Consider the following 22,444-nt stretch of genomic DNA (forward strand, 5'->3'; position numbering starts at 1 on the left):
AAACATTAAAGTGTGGGAACAAGATGCATTCTATCTAAAGGCGAATGTTCACCCAGACCTGCCTGAAACGCCTCGTGTATCCACACCCTCACAAATCTACGTCAGTTCGTGGTATAATTAGACTAAGACCGCCCAAATGTATACGCAAGTAAGGTGGGCGTACCTGTCAGTACAATTGTTTTGGAACCTGATGTTCCAAATATGGTAAGAGGCGTTACATTTCCCTCACACGCTTGCAGTATTCCACCAATCACTACGCACTGGTTAACTGGCCAATCATAGCACACCTTGCTTTTCAGAGCCATGAGCTTTGTAAAAAATCTGCGCGTTTCAGAGAGGCGGGGCAAAGAGGAGATACAAACATGCACGGTTTGTGGAAAATACAGCGTTTTTGAACCTTAAATCGTGTATAAACATTGCATTACATCTAAAACAAACCATAATATTTGTTTCAGCCATGTCATGTGACTCCTTTAATAAGATGACTTTATACCTGCATTCTTTAGCATTAACTATTTGATTTTAGGCTTTGTAATAAAATTAGTCTGTGTAAATAATGACAGAATCCTTCCTTCTTTGGTGAACTATTCCTTTTATAGACCCTAGAATAAACAGTGATGCTTAAACACTGAAAGAAGACCGGGTGATTCTGATAAATTGAGACTTTTTTGGCTGTATTTTCGATGGTCATTATGTGAGGACAGAATGGAGAAATAGGCAGCATTAGCAGCTCGTACGTGTGTTTGTGGAAGCTATTTGCAGGCTGTTAGTGTCCCGCCTCGGGCACCGTGTACCGGTCATGATCCCAGAATGAGTTCTGCAGGGACACAATTGGCCTCTAAAGTGCGGGAGGTGACGTGCTCGGCCACAACAAAACAGCCCGTCTTAGTTTAGCGGCCAGCCGAGCATAAAACACTGAATGCTCAGCTGAAACGCATCAGATGAGGAGAAGGAAAACATGTCAGACCTCTGGCTGTCAGCCACTAAAAGGGAAAAAAAGGCCACTGACTTTCCTCTTCAATATAAATCACTAGAGACCAAGATTGAAGCTGTTTACAAGAGGTCCTTCTAGAGTAAATCGTTTTTGTTTTTCGGAGAGGTGGAAGATGAAACTGACAGGACCCATAGGGCAGAAAAACCACAGAAATCTCTTTAAGAGTGAGCAACAGATCCATTTTTCCCTTATTGTATTACTTACTTCTGTAAGAATTGGGGTAATATTGAAAGAAACATGAATTGTGTGCTCAAAAAATGCCCCTTGTCTAATTCAAGTTAATACAACATCATTTTTAAATACAATTCTGACATAAATTAATTGAAATTAAGATTGCTCTTTGCGTGAAGTGGGTGAATATACAAATGAGATATCCTTTATATTGAAGTTTCTTATTCAAAATGATGATATATATTAACAGGTAAGAAATTATGTATTTTGCTTTACGTTCTGTGATTGTTCTCGTGACAAATGTCTGCGGCGTCTCATGCTCAGATTTGCCAAAACACCTGAAATCAACATCTATGATTCAAAGTGAGACAATTTCATAAATACAGGTTCATTCAATTCTTTTCAATATTTAAAGTTTCAGCATTTTCTTTGTCTCAACGATCTTGTGTCTTTAGATTACCATCTTAACAACAGTATCATGACATCCGAGCACAATTTGAGGTCTTCAGTTAGTAGTCAGACATTTAAGTATGATAAGATGGAATGGTATGCTAAAAAAAGGAGTATTGCTCGATCAGTTTACTTAATGCAATGCAATTTTTGACCATTTGGATACATTGAAAACATTGAAATTAGGACTACATAAATGCGTTTAAAAAGATGGTTGGATTAACCTTTCCACACAATCAATTTGATTTATCTGAATTTAAAACAGATTAGCTACTGTATACAGACAAGAAAAAGTTAAGTTCTTTTAACGTTTGTTTCACTTTTCAATTTTATTAAATGTATTCGGTGCTGGCCTTGGCAGAAAGCTATAGAGAGTTTTCATGGATAAGGATAAGTACTGAAGTTATTCACTGAATACAATACATGCAATAAAAAGTTATTGAAGTCATGTGCTTGTCCTCAAGTGACCCATCACTCTTCACCACTATAGTAATCTTCTCTAAAAACGTGCACATAACAGAAACTCTTGTGAATTTCAATATTACAAAACAATAAACACTTAAGTGTCCTTTTCTCTCATACTGCTAAGCATAATATAACACTTTTATTTGAACATTTACTGTCCAAATCCTGTCATGAGAGCAAAGCATGCTGGGAACTCAATCCGCTGTGTAGTTTCATTTAGTCAATGAAAATGATTCATGTCAGAGAGTCACGTGTTTGTCAGCATTAAACATTACAATTGTGTTTGCACAAGAAATCAATACAAAAGTGTTACATCAAACTACACTTACGCAAAATGAACAATGTATAAAAAACATTTTTTGAGTGTGATTTTTGTGGCATTAGCATTGCTGATAGTGGGCGGAGGGTTTCTAGTTCTCAGCATGCTTTGCATGTGAAAGTAAATGTAAAAATAAAATGTTTTTATGCAGTTCAAACAAGATAAGAAAAAATGGTTTACCATTGTGTTAAAGAGTGAAGCAACTGCCCAGGTCAAAAACAGACAAAAGGCTCTTGTGTTTATTTGAACTGTGTTGTTATTCTTTTTTATGTTTTTTTTATTACTTAGTTTAAGTTTCTTTGCATGAAGTGTCTCCTACTTTTATGTCTTAACTCTGTAGAGATAAATGCTCCTTTGAGACTTGACATCCTAATTTCTTTATCTAAAACAGCAATGAGACTATAAATCTAAAATCCAAAAAGAGATTCATTAGTTCATCAAATTCTCCTAAAAGCAGTGCCGTAGACATTTATTTTATAGCTTCATAAACTCACTGTATGATCTGTCAGCAGTTCTTTTATTCGTTTCTGTTTTTATTTCGCTTAATAAAAGTCAAGAAACAGGAACAGTGCAGTCTAAAAATGAATTCTGGCTCTTGACCAGTTAATTCAACACAATGTTTACAAATTTGTTTGACATAACTTGACAAACCAAAACAGAGCTAAAGCACACTCTTAGAAGAGATTGAACCTTTAGAGTTACAAAAAGAACTTTAAAGTTCAAATATGAACTTCTAATAATAAAAAAGGTTCAAAGTTGAACGTATAAGTTCTATAAGTAACCCTTTGTTATTTGGTATACTGTTAGAAGTTCTTTTTAGAACCTCTTTTGTGGCAAGGGGGTTCGAATTAGAACCTGGCCTGTTACCAAGGTTCCTTTTTGAACCTTTTCTAAGATGGACTATAGGGTGGCCACGGCTACCCCTGAATGATGGATGGCCACCTATCTGGCCACCTCTGTTGTGCGAAGCAGATTTAAGATGCGTGTCAGAGTTTACGGAGTGCTGCGCAGATCATTTAGCATATGCAAAGTAACGCGCGAAGAACATTACTCTCGCGTTAATATGATGTCATACGCTGACGCAAACAGTCTGAGCGCTACAGCTGAACAGTTGCTGACCGCTTCGTGACAGCGTACTGTCTGTGTACCATGGAAGTTCATCGCGAGCAGAAGGATCAGGTCAGTAAAATCAGTCTTGTTTAACTGGATTTCATTCATTAATTACATTTTAGCAAAAGTTATTTTCTATAAAAAATGCTAACTTACTGCAAATGATAGCTAGCAAATTATTTTAAAATAATGTTAGCACATGAAAGCATTGCAAATAAATTGTTTACTTTACGTTCTTTGTGTATGTTTTAGACCAGCAAACTATGTGTAATGAAGAATTGGTGTAAATTACAGTAGAAGTTAAAGAATTTCTGTCTGTAAGGATTTTTTGGTCACCCTAATAAAATCACTGGGTCTTACCTGGCCACCTCTAAAAAAAAGTTCTGGCTACGCCCCTGACTATATGGACCATTTTCTGCTGTTTTGTTGTTGCTGTTATTATAATTATTATTAATAACATTTTATTATCATAATTTTAGCCTACTTTAGTTTACATTTACATATTTATAGATTAATATATAAAAAAATTAAATGCACAAACAATTTGAGAGTACACCACCATCTCAAACAATAAACATGTCATTCCCCATGAAAAACAGAGAAAAACATCTCCAATCGTTTGAACTTATTTCAAACATCTAAAATGACAAAGACTTATGATTTCAAGAGCCAGTGCAACGTTCAAGAAAATTCGGAAATATCTTAATTGTTCATCCAACACAACAATGAAAATTAAAAGAAAACTGAGACTTGTTTAAATCTCTTTGCTTTTGAGAATCTTCCCTCCCTCCCGTGATCTTGAAATTTTCATTTCTTAACGATGCTATCGTGACATCCTAGCACAGTTTAAAGTCTCCGATCAATAACCAGACATTTCAGCTTTATATACTGCCACACTCTTACTTTAAATCAACATGTCTCATAAATGTTATACTTTAATAACAATTCCTGTCTCCAAGTCACCATTATCCTGAGCATCAATATTTTTATCAGATGTCAAAACTGCATTCGGTCCTGATTAGATGAATGCTAAAGATGGTGGATTCTCGGGTCACGACGGAACCCAAACCAGCATCACATTCGCTTCAAATGGAAGGTACCATGAAAGTGTTCAATTGTACGGGTGGCGAATGAGAACCCGTTGAACTGTGCTGTTATTTTGCAGGGAACAGATGGATTGGTTTGCAGTAAATACTCAGTTGTGTGGATGTTTGTGAACGTATCTAGCGTGATCCCTGTTTCACGGCCTCGTTTGCTGTATTGTTTTACGCTTCTCTGCAACCAGCAGAAAGAAATACAACAATTTAGAAACGAACGTGTGTTTAATGTGTTTCGAACGAGATTTGAGTCTGTCGCTTTGCAGCATCACCTCGACTCTTTGTAAACACACTCGTGTCTGGTATTTTGCTGATGTTCTCTGCTGTGTTTGTATATCATTCTGTGATTGTTCATCGCTTCTGTCCTCTGCGACACGCTTGATCCAGCACAGATCTTCAAGCCTGTGGTAGGAATCAACTCTAATGACCTTGAATGTAAACTCACGTGACAACTTACCAAAACCAAGCGGACCTGAGCTCAGTTTGAGACATTGTTAAGATCTCTTGTGAAACTCTTGACGGAGACCTTTCTTACATTTCTGACACTTTTTCTCAGGAGAAGCAGATTAGACATAAGCAAGTTTTCATTTGCTGTTTATTAATTCTCATTGAGAATGACCCTGTGACATGTGTTTGTGTGTGTCAGGGTCATACTCCCCAGGGGTTTTACCATCGCTTTTCATGAACTGTAATCTACAGCAATCAATAATAATGCCTTCAGTCAGCCTGATCATGTCATTGAGTGAATAAGGCTCTCTGGGGCTATACCCAGCCGTCAGTTAGAGATCTATTGGGTTATAACAGCACAGACTCTCATCTCAATCATTAATACCATTGATGTTAGGCAAGATATGAGCAGGTGCCAAGTGTGATTCATATGATGACTGGAAGGTAAACAGAAGAAGAGTTAAGAGTTTATATCACGTGTACTTTAACTCTCACAGCGTGTCCAGTGTTTTAATGATCTTTCACATGCACGACAGACGCTCATATCGCTGACTCTTATCTCAATGCATTTTTATGCCTCAATGTAGAATATGTTTATTAAATATATGATGTTTTACTCACTATAAAATCCTATATATTATGCATATAAGCATGTATTACTTATTTATATGTGTTTTATGTATAATGTACATGTCTTCTGTAAAGCGCGTTTCACAGTTTACACTGTTGCAAATACATCTGAATTGAATTAAATGTTTTAATCAGTATAAAATCATATAACGCATATGTTTTGGTCAGTATAACAATATATACGATCTTATATAATGTTTTATAATTGAATCCAGCAATTGAGTGAATCAGCAATGCCCAGTTCATATTAAACGCCAATACATATGTATTTTTCAAAAATATTTATTTTGCCAACTTGTCGGACATTAAGGTTTTTTGCTTTGACTTTTATATTTAATAATGAATCTGATTTATGCGATAACAAACTTTGTATTGCTTTGATGTTCCATTAAAAACTATTGCAGTTATGAGAGTCACACAAAAAACTAACATCCATATATATTATGATAAAGGTACTTTTTTGTTGTGATTTTGTTAAAAGCGTGAGCATTGTAAAGATGAGCATCAGGTCACATTTGATGTTTAGTTATTTTTATATGGCACTACTGTACAGAATAAATTGATTTGAGGTCAAACAAATGACAAAATAATTATAGTCACTGTATGCATTAAGTCAACAATTATTGCAGCAACACGCGTCGTGTCATGCTGTTTGACAACCAGTGTTTTTATAAACACAAACTGTTCACCGTTTCACCCCCGAATATCACAAACTGAAATCATGAAAACTGCCTAAAGCCAAGCAACCAGATTACAGCGTTTAGCTTTTGCCGTTTGTGTGTCCAATAGGCTTCAGTCTATGACCTCTCGGTGGGCGTGGCTTCTGGATCAAAAGAGAGACTGGAGAACACAGTTAAAGAACTTAAACATGGTTTATTTCAGAGCGTCGGGTCTTAACAGAACTGATATTCTCTTTAAGACTATCAAGACAATCCTCACTGGTATAAATGACTGACTACGGATATAAATACACAATAACAGCACTGAAATGTATAAACAAAGCACTCATTCAGTCGAATCTCTGCTCACAACTTGTCAAGTCCAATGTAAGTGGTTCAACAGTAGATTGGCACAAAGAGAAGGCCGAAGGAACAAGCCGGAGACAAAGACTTACAAACTCTAAGCAACTCGTTGGGTTAGAAAAAGGCAACGTGAGACGGATAACAAGGCAAAATCGGAACAGTATTCATAAACAGACAAACTACTTTTGTTTCCAGGAATGGTTGAGAAGCTAAACCACAACACTCGATGTACAGTATTCGGTTTGATCTCGAAAGCCACGGACACACTGCAGCTACATTCCATTTGGTTACTTTGCTATACAACGCTTGATGTTCTGTTCACACAACAGCAAAATCAAAAGTCAACGGGCCATTCTGCACTTAGTGATTCCCACCCGAGGGTTTGGTTCACAAATAAAAAATCACGTCGTCACAACCACATTTACACAAAATCTGTATTGTGTACAGAAAGGAAAACGGTTGTTAATGCAGTGATGTCACTCTCTGACACTGACGGCTCATCTCAGGTGCTAGAAAATCACAGAAACGCCGTGACTCGTTTGAAGATTTCGTGGCAAATGCTCAAACAGAACGCTTGAGATGCAAAAACGAAATAAGGTGCCTTTGTAAACAAGTTCACTAATACTGTACGTACACTACCCTGCTGAAAAAACAACAACAGAAACCCAATAGAAACCATCACAGAAATTCTAATTAAAATATGAAAATAGGAGCCACTAGCTTTTTCCATTAAAACCATTACAAATTCCCTTATGTAGTTTTAGCCATTATTCCAACATCCCACCAAAAGAATCCATCACATACCATTCCAATACAGTTTCCATTATAACCATTAAATCCATTAAACGGGCAGGGTTGTATTGTTTTTTCAGGAGGGTAATGTGGGCATACTGTTATAATCAAAAATACATCAAGTGGGGTAAACGGCACCCATGCATCCTTAACAGCAGCGAGACACCAAACCGTTGCCGTGGTTATCACTATATTGACGGGTACCAGTTCAGGAGTGACTCCCGTGTCCCATCAAGAATGGTCCATAGATATACATACATAGATGCCACATTTGACATGTCAAAGCGTCCGCCAACATTTAATATGTATAATACCTCTATAAAATGATTCAGTGCCGTGGACGTCACTTCTGAAACTCTGCAGTGTGTATGTGGCCAAAGAGACACAACAATCGGCTCAGAGATTCTTACCTACTCACATGTACAGTACAGTACAACAACTGCTGGTAAAATCTAATATTAGACTCTCTCTCCAACCACAGCGTGGCACGTTCCGGGTTTCTCCCGCGTCTATACAAAGAAAAAAAACCCACCCGGAAAAGGGTCTCCGGTTGTGCCACGTCATCCTTTCTGGCCACGTTTTAGGTCTGTACAAGCAAATAAAACATGAAGTCTTTAAAACACCCGTTTGTCTTAACAAAATAATTTGATCCATTAAAATTTCACATAGCAAAAAAAGTAACAGATCTCCATATATATATATATATATTTATACCTTATATGTACTGTACACACACACACACACACTCACATCCAAATTTGGCAGACAGAACATGAATTAGTTCTTTATTGTAAACAGCTCTCGGGTGTTCTTTCTCACGTCCTATTACATTCACCGTTCCAGTTCTAACTTCTCTTAATACTCAAGGTTTGTGCTTGTAGAAAGGCCCCCCCTCGCATGAAAACACTTCTTCCTGTTTCTTTTGGAGATATCCTGTGGGTGGGATGCGCAGAGCTCGTTTGAAACCTTCTCGGCCGGCTCGGCACACACCGACCCCGGAGCGGGACACGGGAAGAGGACTTGCAGGATTTGGAGGGAATGTTCCGTGAACTCAGTTCTCTTCATCCGTGATGTCCTCCTCCCTGACGGCTTTCTCCGGGATCGCCTCCAGACTGCGACAGCTATTGGATTCGGACGATGGCCCCGGCGCCCCCTTCACCAGGTTACACGCGAGGGCGGCGTAGTGGATCTGGTTTAGGTTTTCCAGCACTTCGGCACGGGCGTGTTTCAACAGATCGCTCTGGCCCTGAGAAGACAACCAACGGATGTCAATGCAAGCCACTTTATGCTCTGTTTGTATAAAGAAGAAACCCCAAAACAATTACTCAAATTCTCTTTCCAAACCTGACTTACTTTTCTTTTGTAGAATACATGTTGGTTTGAAAATGACAGAATTTTGATAAATGATGCATAAATGATGTTTAAATGATTAAATTGATCTCTGATAATACTTGTTTGAACTAATACCAAACGTAAAGTCACAATTGAAGGTCATTTGTGTTCTGAAGGAAATCAGAGAGAATAATGACACCGTTTCCCTTGTAATTCTCAACACATTAGCTTTGTTTTCAATCATCAATAACCATTTCATTATCACTTACGTAACCATCATGTGTATTTTACTTTTTCAACATCACACATTCTCATTTAGTAAAAAAGTCATTTTGGCCTTCCATCAACACTGAGACACTGTTTTTGTCAATAAACGCTACGTTTTTTGTTGAAAATGCTTTTCAACGCGGATACATTTGAAAATACTGTTTTCACACGGCAGTGTTGACTGTGCAAATAATAACGTGACCCATTCTTATGGTTTACTCATACGCAGTACGGGACATATTTTCACTACAGGGTTGTCGTGACCAAAGAATTCACAATATCTATTGAAAAGTACCTTTCAGTTGTGAAGTACTTTAATTTAAGCATATACTCATACTTTTTAGTCCACTATGTTTCAGAAATAAACGTTGTTGCTGTTTTAATATCTGTACTGAGGTACATTCAAATCTAGTACTTACTTTTCAAAGTACTTTTGACTTTTAAAAGTACTAGATGTTTAATGTTCTTAAATACTGTAATAAAGGTAAAAAAATTCTACCGTAGACAAATGGACAAACTGCTGTGCGGAGCATGTTTTGTAAATACGTTATCTACTTCGGCAAAGAAGCGAAAACGTGGCGACTCTTGTCATGTGTCAGCCACCGTAGTGCTTCGAAAAGGAGGGGGAGGGGTGGAACGAGCTGTTGGATGCAATTCACAACCTCACCACTAGATGCCGCTAAATTACATACACATTCAACATGTGTAGAATTAACACTATATCAATAATCATGTTTTTTTTATTTCATGGTTATAGATATTAGCGGTATATTGTGATATACCCCTACAGGGCTGCAATCCGTTTGAGATCTCAGTGTGGATGAGCAAGTTTTGTAAAATGCTTAATAAAAGCTAACAAAAACCTGTGGATGCAGAACGTATTTAAATGAAAACAGTTAAATAAATGATGTTTTATTAACAAAGTTCGGGAGGAGCACGTGCAGATCACTAACCCGGCTGGCTATCTCACAAATCAGACAGCTAACCCGGCTGGCTTCCTATAACCAATCTCACCAATCATCCTTTTAGCTCGGGGAAAAAAAACCCTACAAATAGACAAGACGCCTTACCCTCATTCTCTCTACATTTTCGCAGCATCCACCCCAAATCCTCACCTACAGCAAGTTTTTACCGCAGCATTGTCCGGGACCCTCTCCCCGGACAAGGGGCGGGGGCTCCGAGTTCGGAGGAACTACCAAGCTCGGAGCCCTCCCCCTGGGACAGCACGCCAAATACACATACTATCCGTCCCTTATCATCCGTACTTATTATCTGCGAGACGAAGTTCGAACTCGTGAAGTGAACAAACGTAGTAAAAAAAAATGCAATGAATGCAATTACCTTCAAAATGGTGATTTTCCAGGTAAAGCTCTCCACAGACTTATTGAGTTTTCGTCCCTTCAGCCCTTCCTTCACAGCCATGTCATGCAGATTCTCATGAAACTCCATTGCTGAAATAAAAAGGTAAGTATATTTAAAGTAGGACTGAACGATACAGCTAAATATGATCATTCTTCATATTCAAATAATGTTTCTCAAGTAGATAAGAAGGATGGTGTGTATTCTTACCAACAAGTGGAACTATAAACCAAACATGGTAAAACAATCATGTTTTCTGCTCGACGTTTTAATCACAGAAACATTTAAATGCACAATAAAACAATACACGGCAATATTTCTCTGCTTCTATTTTCGCATAATTCATACATCACGAAGCTCGGATTGTCTGCAGAAAGGTCCACGTCAACAACGTAATGCACTTACAACATGCTTTTGATCCTGGTCACTGACGCTGACAAAGAACAAAGAAACGATGGGAAGTGGGTTCATACAAACACATTCACACATCACCACCAAGGTTATTTTAGTTTACTAAAACTAAAACTTTGAAAACGTCTCTGTTTACTGAAATCAAATCAAATATTGACCTAAAATTTATGGGGAAAAACTTAACTAAAGGAAAAATCGACATGTTGCCTCAAAAATAAATTGAAATACGTTTAAAGCACTAAAATTATAATAATAAACTGAAATAAAACTAAAATAGAAATTAATTAATATTATATAGCAACATAAAAAATAAACAAATAAATTATAAAATGAGAAAAGCATATACCAAAATTGCTAAAACTTTAACTAAAATTAACATAAAAACTAAAGCTCTAAAAATAACAGCTAATTATAAAAAATAATAAAACTAAAATAGAAATTAATTAATATTATATAGCAACATAAAAAAATTAATTATAAAATGACAAAAGCATATACCAAAATTGCTAAAACTTTAACTAAAATTAACATAAAAACTAAAGCTCTTAAAATTAAAGCTAATTATAAAAAATAATAAAACTAAAATGAAAACTATAATAACTCTGATCACCACAAGGTTATTTTGCTCCATTGGTTTGAAATAAAGGCCCGCAGGAGAGATGAAAACCGGCTCATTGTGTCTGGTGTTTAACATCCACATTCGTGCGTGTTATGGGAATCAAGCTAAATCACAAGTGGCAGATTTTTCCTTGAGCCGCAGCAAACAAATCAGGACACTAAACGCTGGTGACATGATCAGAAAACGGGCATCTAAAACACGTGAAAAACAGAGGGGAGAGAGACGAGAAGATGCGAGCGTGGGCGCAGCAGAGGGACGCGGAATTCTTTCAAACTGCATTAACATCACGAGGAACAACGAGAAGAGATGTGTCACCGAAAACACGCTGGAATTCTGTCCGTTTCTTTACTGCATTCACCTGCTGATCGGAAATATGAACCCTGAAAAAAGTATATTTTTACATGAGAAGCAAAACAGTGTAAGATAATACAAGCTCTCACAAACCTCCTACATTCAATTCACAAAAGTAAAAAATTGCCAGTGGGGTAAACAAATAGTTTATATGGTCTCTGAAAATGATCTAATGCAATCTTTGGAAAATACATGTAAATAAATGAAATCAACGCATCTGGATCTTTAGATACGATATGAAAACGTTTGCATCAAGAATGATCCATTTAAGCGCATCCACAATGGACCAATCAGATGAATCTGGGGGTGGTACAAACATCTCTAGTGTATTACGCACATCGACATACAACAAACTGTGGGAGATAATGCATCAATAAACACGCTTTCTATTCATAGCCGTCACACTGTCCATGTGTTTTTAACGCAAGAAAGCAAAATCCACTCATGTATAATATACACAGCCATTACAATCTCACTTCAGTCCTGTTACTCCCCATCAGCCATTTAAACATGGCTCTCTAGATACACATCGCTGGCCAATGAGGCAGCACACACGCCCACAGAGACAGCGCTTGACTTCGTACAAATAGAGCAATAATGCTCAAGAGGCTGAAGTCATTACAGCGGAGAGCGTCAGCATATTTCAAGATGATTTGTCATCATTCTTGACACTGTTTTCACACTCTGTTACCCTCCGCGACGGAGTGCCCTCGTGTCTCCGAGCACCCCAGATCTGACGGCGGTAAGTACGGAGAGGCGCTGTCGGTTTAGCGATGCCCGATCGTGCCGAGGAAGGCGGCCAGTGGCACTCCGACCGACTGCACTTCGTGGCAGCGGTTGCCTAGCAACATACTGTAGGTAAACCCGGGTTGTGATTCCACACGCACCGTTCCCGAGCGGCCTCTCTCTGAATGCACGCTCTGTGGAACGTTCAGACACCATGAAAGAACGACACGGCCCCTGACCGCTCGTGTGGGGGCGGCAGCGTGCTTCCGAGACACCTGCGCATCACTTTGCGGGCCTTTAAATCACTGAGAAATAATGAGGCTTGTGTTGTCCGTCAGCACCGATGATGAGAGCGACTTCAACGGTAGCAACGGTAGTTTCGTGCAAACTCAAATTGTGTGCTTTTACTGAAATGACAATGAACCTCATCTTTTAATGGAAGATTAGGTACATTGTTTCTCACGATATTAAAAATGTAACATCCAACAGCATTGTGAAAGACTGACAGCATGACAAGACCCATGAAAACTGTGATAAATATCAAGCTTATCATCACATAAAAAATATTACTTGAAATTTTCCTAAATACATGTATTACTGTTGTATTGTTTAAAAGTGACTATGAACTTGTTTTCTTTGCAGTATTTGAGGTCTGAGAAAATACAGAGCATCTTTTCTGTTGTTTTGACCTGTTTCTCCAGTTTTCATTTTCTGCAAATAAATGCATATAGAAACTATATTTAAATTTGAAATTTGGTAGAAATATTGTTAGTAGTGATGCACCAAAATTAAAGTTCTGGGCCGAAACCATTAACAAAAATTCAGGATGCACTTGGCCGAAAACGTAAACCGAAAATGTCTTTTTTATATAATCGTATTATTACACAAACTAAAACCACAAAAATGAAAGAGAACATATTTTAAAACAATACAAAATATATTATTCTTTCTTGGTCATTGCAACACAATCAAATATAATTTTTCTTACCAATCATCTAAACATTCTAGTTCTAGTATAATAATACTGCCTATGCATAACAGTCAATGGACGGAACGCACTCTACTGTATATATGATCAATTATTAAAGAAACAATTTATTAAAGTATTGTTTCTGTCATCTCTGTCCCCACCACTTTTCAAAAGAAAGTTACGCCATTGACAAGAAGTTTATGTATGGTGCACAATCATTTTAAGGGGCAGTGAGTCTGTTCATGTAAACAGGCTTAAAATGAGCTCCAGTGATATCAGCACCTGCCTGATGACGGTCCACGTGAGCTACATCATCACTTACTGACAGATCGTTCCGCTGATCATTCACATCTATATATGTGAAGAGTCAGTTGCATTTAAAGGGGTCATATGACACGGCTAAAACAAATATTATTGTTTGTTTTAGATGTAATGCAATGTGTATACATGATTTAAGGTTCAAAAACGCTGTATTTTCCACATACCGTGCATGTTTGTATCTCCTCTTTGCCCCGCCTCTTTGAAACGCACAGATTTTTGACAAAGCTCATGGCTCTGAAAAGGAGGTGTGCTATGATTGGCCAGTTAACCAGTGCGTAGTGATTGGTGGAATACTGCAAGCGTGTGAGGGAAATGTAACGCCTCTTACCATATTTGGAACATCAGGTTCCTCTTCAATTGTACTGACAGGTACGCCCACCTTACTTGCGTATACATTTGGGCGGTCTTAGTCAAACCATACCATGAACTGACGTAGATTTGTGGGGGTGTGGCTACACGAGGCTTTTCAGGCAGGTCTGGGTGAGCATTCGCTTTTACATAGAATGCATCTTTTGTTCCCACACTAAAATTTTTGCAATTTTACGTTTCAAATACATTCATGGGCGACTTATAACACACCAAAGACACAGAAAAACACGTTTTCACGCCATATGACCCCTTTAAAGCTCGGCTTTAAAACGCGCACAAATCAATGTCTGACAATAAAGAAACATACAGTGAGGGAAATAAGTATTTGATCCCCTGCTGATTTTGTAAGTTTGCCTACTTACAAACAAATGAAGGGTCTATAATTTTTATGGTGGGTTTATTTTAACTGATAGAATACATGTTGGTTTGAAAATGACAGAATTTTGATAAATGATGCATAAATGATGTTTAAATGATTAAATTGATCTCTGATAATACTTGTTTGAACTAATACCAAACGTAAAGTCACAATTGAAGGTCATTTGTGTTCTGAAGGAAATCAGAGAGAATAATGACACCGTTTCCCTTGTAATTCTCAACACATTAGCTTTGTTTTCAATCATCAATAACCATTTCATTATCACTTACGTAACCATCATGTGTATTTTACTTTTTCAACATCACACATTCTCATTTAGTAAAAAAGTAAAAAAGTCATTTTGGCCTTCCATCAACACTGAGACACTGTTTTTGTCAATAAACGCTACGTTTTTTGTTGAAAATGCTTTTCAACGCGGATACATTTGAAAATACTGTTTTCACACGGCAGTGTTGACTGTGCAAATAATAACGTGACCCATTCTTATGGTTTACTCATACGCAGTACGGGACATATTTTCACTACAGGGTTGTCGTGACCAAAGAATTCACAATATCTATTGAAAAGTACCTTTCAGTTGTGAAGTACTTTAATTTAAGCATATACTCATACTTTTTAGTCCACTATGTTTCAGAAATAAACGTTGTTGCTGTTTTAATATCTGTACTGAGGTACATTCAAATCTAGTACTTACTTTTCAAAGTACTTTTGACTTTTAAAAGTACTAGATGTTTAATGTTCTTAAATACTGTAATAAAGGTAAAAAAATTCTACCGTAGACAAATGGACAAACTGCTGTGCGGAGCATGTTTTGTAAATACGTTATCTACTTCGGCAAAGAAGCGAAAACGTGGCGACTCTTGTCATGTGTCAGCCACCGTAGTGCTTCGAAAAGGAGGGGGAGGGGTGGAACGAGCTGTTGGATGCAATTCACAACCTCACCACTAGATGCCGCTAAATTACATACACATTCAACATGTGTAGAATTAACACTATATCAATAATCATGTTTTTTTTATTTCATGGTTATAGATATTAGCGGTATATTGTGATATACCCCTACAGGGCTGCAATCCGTTTGAGATCTCAGTGTGGATGAGCAAGTTTTGTAAAATGCTTAATAAAAGCTAACAAAAACCTGTGGATGCAGAACGTATTTAAATGAAAACAGTTAAAAAAATGATGTTTTATTAACAAAGTTCGGGAGGAGCACGTGCAGATCACTAACCCGGCTGGCTATCTCACAAATCAGACAGCTAACCCGGCTGGCTTCCTATAACCAATCTCACCAATCATCCTTTTAGCTCGGGGAAAAAAAACCCTACAAATAGACAAGACGCCTTACCCTCATTCTCTCTACATTTTCGCAGCATCCACCCCAAATCCTCACCTACAGCAAGTTTTTACCGCAGCATTGTCCGGGACCCTCTCCCCGGACAAGGGGCGGGGGCTCCGAGTTCGGAGGAACTACCAAGCTCGGAGCCCTCCCCCTGGGACAGCACGCCAAATACACATACTATCCGTCCCTTATCATCCGTACTTATTATCTGCGAGACGAAGTTCGAACTCGTGAAGTGAACAAACGTAGTAAAAAAAAATGCAATGAATGCAATTACCTTCAAAATGGTGATATTCCAGGTAAAGCTCTCCACAGACTTATTGAGTTTTCGTCCCTTCAGCCCTTCCTTCACAGCCATGTCATGCAGATTCTCATGAAACTCCATTGCTGAAATAAAAAGGTAAGTATATTTAAAGTAGGACTGAACGATACAGCTAAATATGATCATTCTTCATATTCAAATAATGTTTCTCAAGTAGATAAGAAGGATGGTGTGTATTCTTACCAACAAGTGGAACTATAAACCAAACATGGTAAAACAATCATGTTTTCTGCTCGACGTTTTAATCACAGAAACATTTAAATGCACAATAAAACAATACACGGCAATATTTCTCTGCTTCTATTTTCGCATAATTCATACATCACGAAGCTCGGATTGTCTGCAAAAAGGTCCACGTCAACAACGTAATGCACTTACAACATGCTTTTGATCCTGGTCACTGACGCTGACAAAGAACAAAGAAACGATGGGAAGTGGGTTCATACAAACACATTCACACATCACCACCAAGGTTATTTTAGTTTACTAAAACTAAAACTTTGAAAACGTCTCTGTTTACTGAAATCAAATCAAATATTGACCTAAAATTTATGGGGAAAAACTTAACTAAAGGAAAAATCGACATGTTGCCTCAAAAATAAATTGAAATACGTTTAAAGCACTAAAATTAAAATAATAAACTGAAATAAAACTAAAATAGAAATTAATTAATATTATATAGCAACATAAAAAATAAACAAATAAATTATAAAATGAGAAAAGCATATACCAAAATTGCTAAAACTTTAACTAAAATTAACATAAAAACTAAAGCTCTAAAAATAACAGCTAATTATAAAAAATAATAAAACTAAAATAGAAATTAATTAATATTATATAGCAACATAAAAAAATAAATTATAAAATGACAAAAGCATATACCAAAATTGCTAAAACTTTAACTAAAATTAACATAAAAACTAAAGCTCTAAAAATAAAAGCTAATTATAAAAAATAATAAAACTAAAATGAAAACTATAATAACTCTGATCACCACAAGGTTATTTTGCTCCATTGGTTTGAAATAAAGGCCCGCAGGAGAGATGAAAACCGGCTCATTGTGTCTGGTGTTTAACATCCACATTCGTGCGTGTTAAGGGAATCAAGCTAAATCACAAGTGGCAGATTTTTCCTTGAGCCGCAGCAAACAAATCAGGACACTAAACGCTGGTGACATGATCAGAAAACGGGCATCTAAAACACGTGAAAAACAGAGGGGAGAGAGACGAGAAGATGCGAGCGTGGGCGCAGCAGAGGGACGCGGAATTCTTTCAAACTGCATTAACATCACGAGGAACAACGAGAAGAGATGTGTCACCGAAAACACGCTGGAATTCTGTCCGTTTCTTTACTGCATTCACCTGCTGATCGGAAATATGAACCCTGAAAAAAGTATATTTTTACATGAGAAGCAAAACAGTGAAAGATAATACAAGCTCTCACAAACCTCCTACATTCAATTCACAAAAGTAAAAAATTGCCAGTGGGGTAAACAAATAGTTTATATGGTCTCTGAAAATGATCTAATGCAATCTTTGGAAAATACATGTAAATAAATGAAATCAACGCATCAGGATCTTTAGATACGATATGAAAACGTTTGCATCAAGAATGATCCATTTAAGCGCATCCACAATGGACCAATCAGATGAATCTGGGGGTGGTACAAACATCTCTAGTGTATTACGCACATCGACATACAACAAACTGTGGGAGATAATGCATCAATAAACACGCTTTCTATTCAAAGCCGTCACACTGTCCATGTGTTTTTAACGCAAGAAAGCAAAATCCACTCATGTATAATATACACAGCCATTACAATCTCACTTCAGTCCTGTTACTCCCCATCAGCCATTTAAACATGGCTCTCTAGATACACATCGCTGGCCAATGAGGCAGCACACACGCCCACAGAGACAGCGCTTGACTTCGTACAAATAGAGCAATAATGCTCAAGAGGCTGAAGTCATTACAGCGGAGAGCGTCAGCATATTTCAAGATGATTTGTCATCATTCTTGACACTGTTTTCACACTCTGTTACCCTCCGCGACGGAGAGCCCTCGTGTCTCCGAGCACCCCAGATCTGACGGCGGTAAGTACGGAGAGGCGCTGTCGGTTTAGCGATGCCCGATCGTGCCGAGGAAGGCGGCCAGTGGCACTCCGACCGACTGCACTTCGTGGCAGCGGTTGCCTAGCAACATACTGTAGGTAAACCCGGGATGTGATTCCACACGCACCGTTCCCGAGCGGCCTCTCTCTGAATGCACGCTCTGTGGAACGTTCAGACACCATGAAAGAACGACACGGCCCCTGACCGCTCGTGTGGGGGCGGCAGCGTGCTTCCGAGACACCTGCGCATCACTTTGCGGGCCTTTAAATCACAGAGAAATAATGAGGCTTGTGTTGTCCGTCAGCACCGATGATGAGAGCGACTTCAACGGTAGCAACGGTAGTTTCGTGCAAACTCAAATTGTGTGCTTTTACTGAAATGACAATGAACCTCATCTTTTAATGGAAGATTAGGTACATTGTTTCTCACGATATTAAAAATGTAACATCCAACAGCATTGTGAAAGACTGACAGCATGACAAGACCCATGAAAACTGTGATAAATATCAAGCTTATCATCACATAAAAAATATTACTTGAAATTTTCCTAAATACATGTATTACTGTTGTATTGTTTAAAAGTGACTATGAACTTGTTTTCTTTGCAGTATTTGAGGTCTGAGAAAATACAGAGCATCTTTTCTGTTGTTTTGACCTGTTTCTCCAGTTTTCATTTTCTGCAAATAAATGCATATAGAAACTATATTTAAATTTGAAATTTGGTAGAAATATTGTTAGTAGTGATGCACCAAAATTAAAGTTCTGGGCCGAAACCATTAACAAAAATTCAGGATGCACTTGGCCGAAAACGTAAACCGAAAATGTCTTTTTTATATAATCGTATTATTACACAAACTAAAACCACAAAAATGAAAGAGAACATATTTTAAAACAATACAAAATATATTATTCTTTCTTGGTCATTGCAACACAATCAAATATAATTTTTCTTACCAATCATCTAAACATTCTAGTTCTAGTATAATAATACTGCCTATGCATAACAGTCAATGGACGGAACGCACTCTACTGTATATATGATCAATTATTAAAGAAACAATTTATTAAAGTATTGTTTCTGTCATCTCTGTCCCCACCACTTTTCAAAAGAAAGTTACACCATTGACAAGAAGTTTATGTATGGTGCACAATCATTTTAAGGGGCAGTGAGTCTGTTCATGTAAACAGGCTTAAAATGAGCTCCAGTGATATCAGCACCTGCCAGATGACGGTCCACGTGAGCTACATCATCACTTACTGACAGATCGTTCCGCTGATCATTCACATCTATATATGTGAAGAGTCAGTTGCATTTAAAGGGGTCATATGACACGGCTAAAACAAATATTATAGTTTGTTTTAGATGTAATGCAATGTGTATACAAGATTTAAGGTTCAAAAACGCTGTATTTTCCACATACCGTGCATGTTTGTATCTCCTCTTTGCCCCGCCTCTTTGAAACGCACAGATTTTTGACAAAGCTCATGGCTCTGAAAAGGAGGTGTGCTATGATTGGCCAGTTAACCAGTGCGTAGTGATTGGTAGAATACTGCAAGCGTGTGAGGGAAATGTAACGCCTCTTACCATATTTGGAACATCAGGTTCCTCTTCAATTGTACTGACAGGTACGCCCAACTTACTTGCGTAAACATTTGGGCGGTCTTAGTCAAACCATACCATGAACTGACGTAGATTTGTGGGGGTGTGGCTACACGAGGCTTTTCAGGCAGGTCTGGGTGAGCATTCGCTTTTACATAGAATGCATCTTTTGTTCCCACACTAAAATTTTTGCAATTTTACGTTTCAAATACATACATGGGCGACTTATAACACACCAAAGACACAGAAAAACACGTTTTCACGCCATATGACCCCTTTAAAGCGCGGCTTTAAACGCACACAAATCAATGTCCGACAATAAAGAAACATANATAGACCCTTCATTTGTTTGTAAGTAGGCAAACTTACAAAATCAGCAGGGGATCAAATACTTACTTCCCTCACTGTAAAGGCGGTCACACAGAGCTTGCGTGTAATTTTTTGTCTGCTGGTTTTGAGCTTTTCTTGTTATATTTATTAGTTTTAGCCTTTATTATGGCGGGCTAACATTATCGTCCTTTGGATAACAGCTAGAGTGGGTTGCAGAGTGAGAGTGAGCGCGAGCACTGAGGAGTGAGGCAGGGCGCCAGATATTTCAGCTTTTATTTCGGCCTGTTTTTTTTCGTTTGGCCGAAACCGATAATGCCATTTTCGGCCGAAACTTTTCTGCAGCCGAAATTTGGGTGCATCACTAATTGTTAGTAATGTAGTTCACAGAATGAAACAAAAATGAAAAATTTTCCTAAACACATACTTATAAAGAGTCATTCATTTGCATTAGCATGTGAAAACCACAGTGCATCCGATTGTCATTGTGAATGTTAGCATCACCTTACAAATTGACAAACATTTATACAACAGGTATTTTATGTGGACCCTCTGACAGGCGTGGATGGTTCTGCACTATTAAGAAAACACCATGTTATTTACACTGTGAAAGACCGGGATGGTATTGATCTATCGTCAGAGACCAGTTTTGATTATTGAGGATTGCGGATGCCGGAGTTTTCCACCGGATTCTATGGGGAAACGGCTCTGTATTGACCCACTTTTCCTATTCACAATTAGCTCTCCTGATAAAAGTCCCACAGGAGTGGCGTTGGACCACGGGCCATTAGCACATTTTCTGCTTGCGATCCGCCACACCTCAAGTGAAGAATGTTTCATATTTAATGTGTTCAGCGAAGTCACTGTGGTGTGCCGCTTACGAAGTGCAAGAGGGATTGATTTATGGTGTTTATAGTGCTTCAGATCAGACAAAGCTGTTTCTCTACTGTTCTGTTGGAACAAAAGAGTATTCATATTTAATGTGGCCACAGAGTCTGGTCATCAATAAATGCTTTGAGGTTTAAATTGCATTAAAAGAAGAACGATGTTAAGAACAGTCATGTGGTTGCTACAGATTGCTTGAATGGTTGTTAGCCTGTTGCTATGGTTTTCTGAGTGGTTGCTAGGGTTTGCTATGCTGATGCTACAGTGTTGTTAGACAGAAAATTATTGAAATGATTTCTTATAATTATAAGCAATGATTGACAGAGATCATTTTGTATGTGTCCATACTAGTGTTAATTTCGTTAACGAAAACAATGACGAAACATATTCATCAACGACGATTTTCTCAGGACGAAGAGGAGACGATGACGAGGCGAAAAGTAAGGCCATTAAACGACAACTAAGACTATATCAGCACGCAATATAGTTGATAAAATAAAACCCCAAAAACTCTTTTTAGTCTTTGTCGAAAAAAATAGAAGATAAATATTAAAGATTTTTGTGCCAGTGGCGTAGCTAGAGTTTTATATATGGGGTGGAAAGGGGGTGGTCAAGGCTACATCAGGGGGTCCACAGACCATGACAGAAAATGTTTGTAACCCTGACCTGGCATCGAATTATAAATAAATAAATCCTAGGACTGCAGATGAGAGGTACATGTGATAATTTACTTCCCAGAGTTTGTCACAAATGTGACAACTTACCTGGCTGAATCTGACTTGAAATGGCTAGCAAGCATGTACGTTTTAATAATCCATTTGTTTAGCAAATTGCAGCGATGCATTTGCTTCTTTTCTCTATTTTCCTCAGTCTTTAAAAAGAAATCTCATCGCACAACAACTTTTTTCTTTTCTAAACAAAGTAAAGATAGCGATAAACCCTGACTTGCTTGACTTTCGTGTGCAGTGACATCATGTGCCAGCACAGCCGCCGAACGCCAAAATAAAAGCGTTGTTCAACGAGAGGTGAAATCAGATGTCAATCAACATTAGTAGCGAATCAAATTTTGGGGTGGCACCCAGGGTGGCCAATTGGATGTCAGGGGTGTTCAGTGCCACCTTGGATCCCCCTCTGGCCCCACCACTGTTTTGTGCGAGCATCTGCTGTACGAGCGTTCATGCTTGCAGTCGCCACATAACAGGAGTTCAGATACCCTAAACAGGGATGAAAGGTTAAAAAAAAAAATTCTGCCAGTG

At 38.0% G+C, this 22,444-nt stretch overlaps 1 protein-coding gene across 1 annotated transcript in view; it reads right to left on the reverse strand.

The window, feature by feature from the left end:
• Positions 1-6,536: 6,536 nt before the first annotated feature.
• Positions 6,537-22,444, reverse strand: part of LOC130557806 (inactive phospholipase C-like protein 2) — a 47,062-nt gene continuing 31,154 nt past the window's right edge. Inside the window, exons 5-6 of the mRNA XM_057339869.1 lie at positions 16,218-16,327; positions 6,537-8,743 (exon numbers count right to left, since the gene is read on the reverse strand). Coding sequence (XP_057195852.1) covers positions 8,549-8,743; positions 16,218-16,327 — 305 coding nt within the window. The 3' untranslated portion in view covers positions 6,537-8,548. The remainder of the gene's footprint in view (positions 8,744-16,217; positions 16,328-22,444) is intronic.

This window comes from Triplophysa rosa, linkage group LG8 (assembly GCF_024868665.1).
Source record: "Triplophysa rosa linkage group LG8, Trosa_1v2, whole genome shotgun sequence".
Taxonomy (NCBI): domain Eukaryota; kingdom Metazoa; phylum Chordata; class Actinopteri; order Cypriniformes; family Nemacheilidae; genus Triplophysa; species Triplophysa rosa.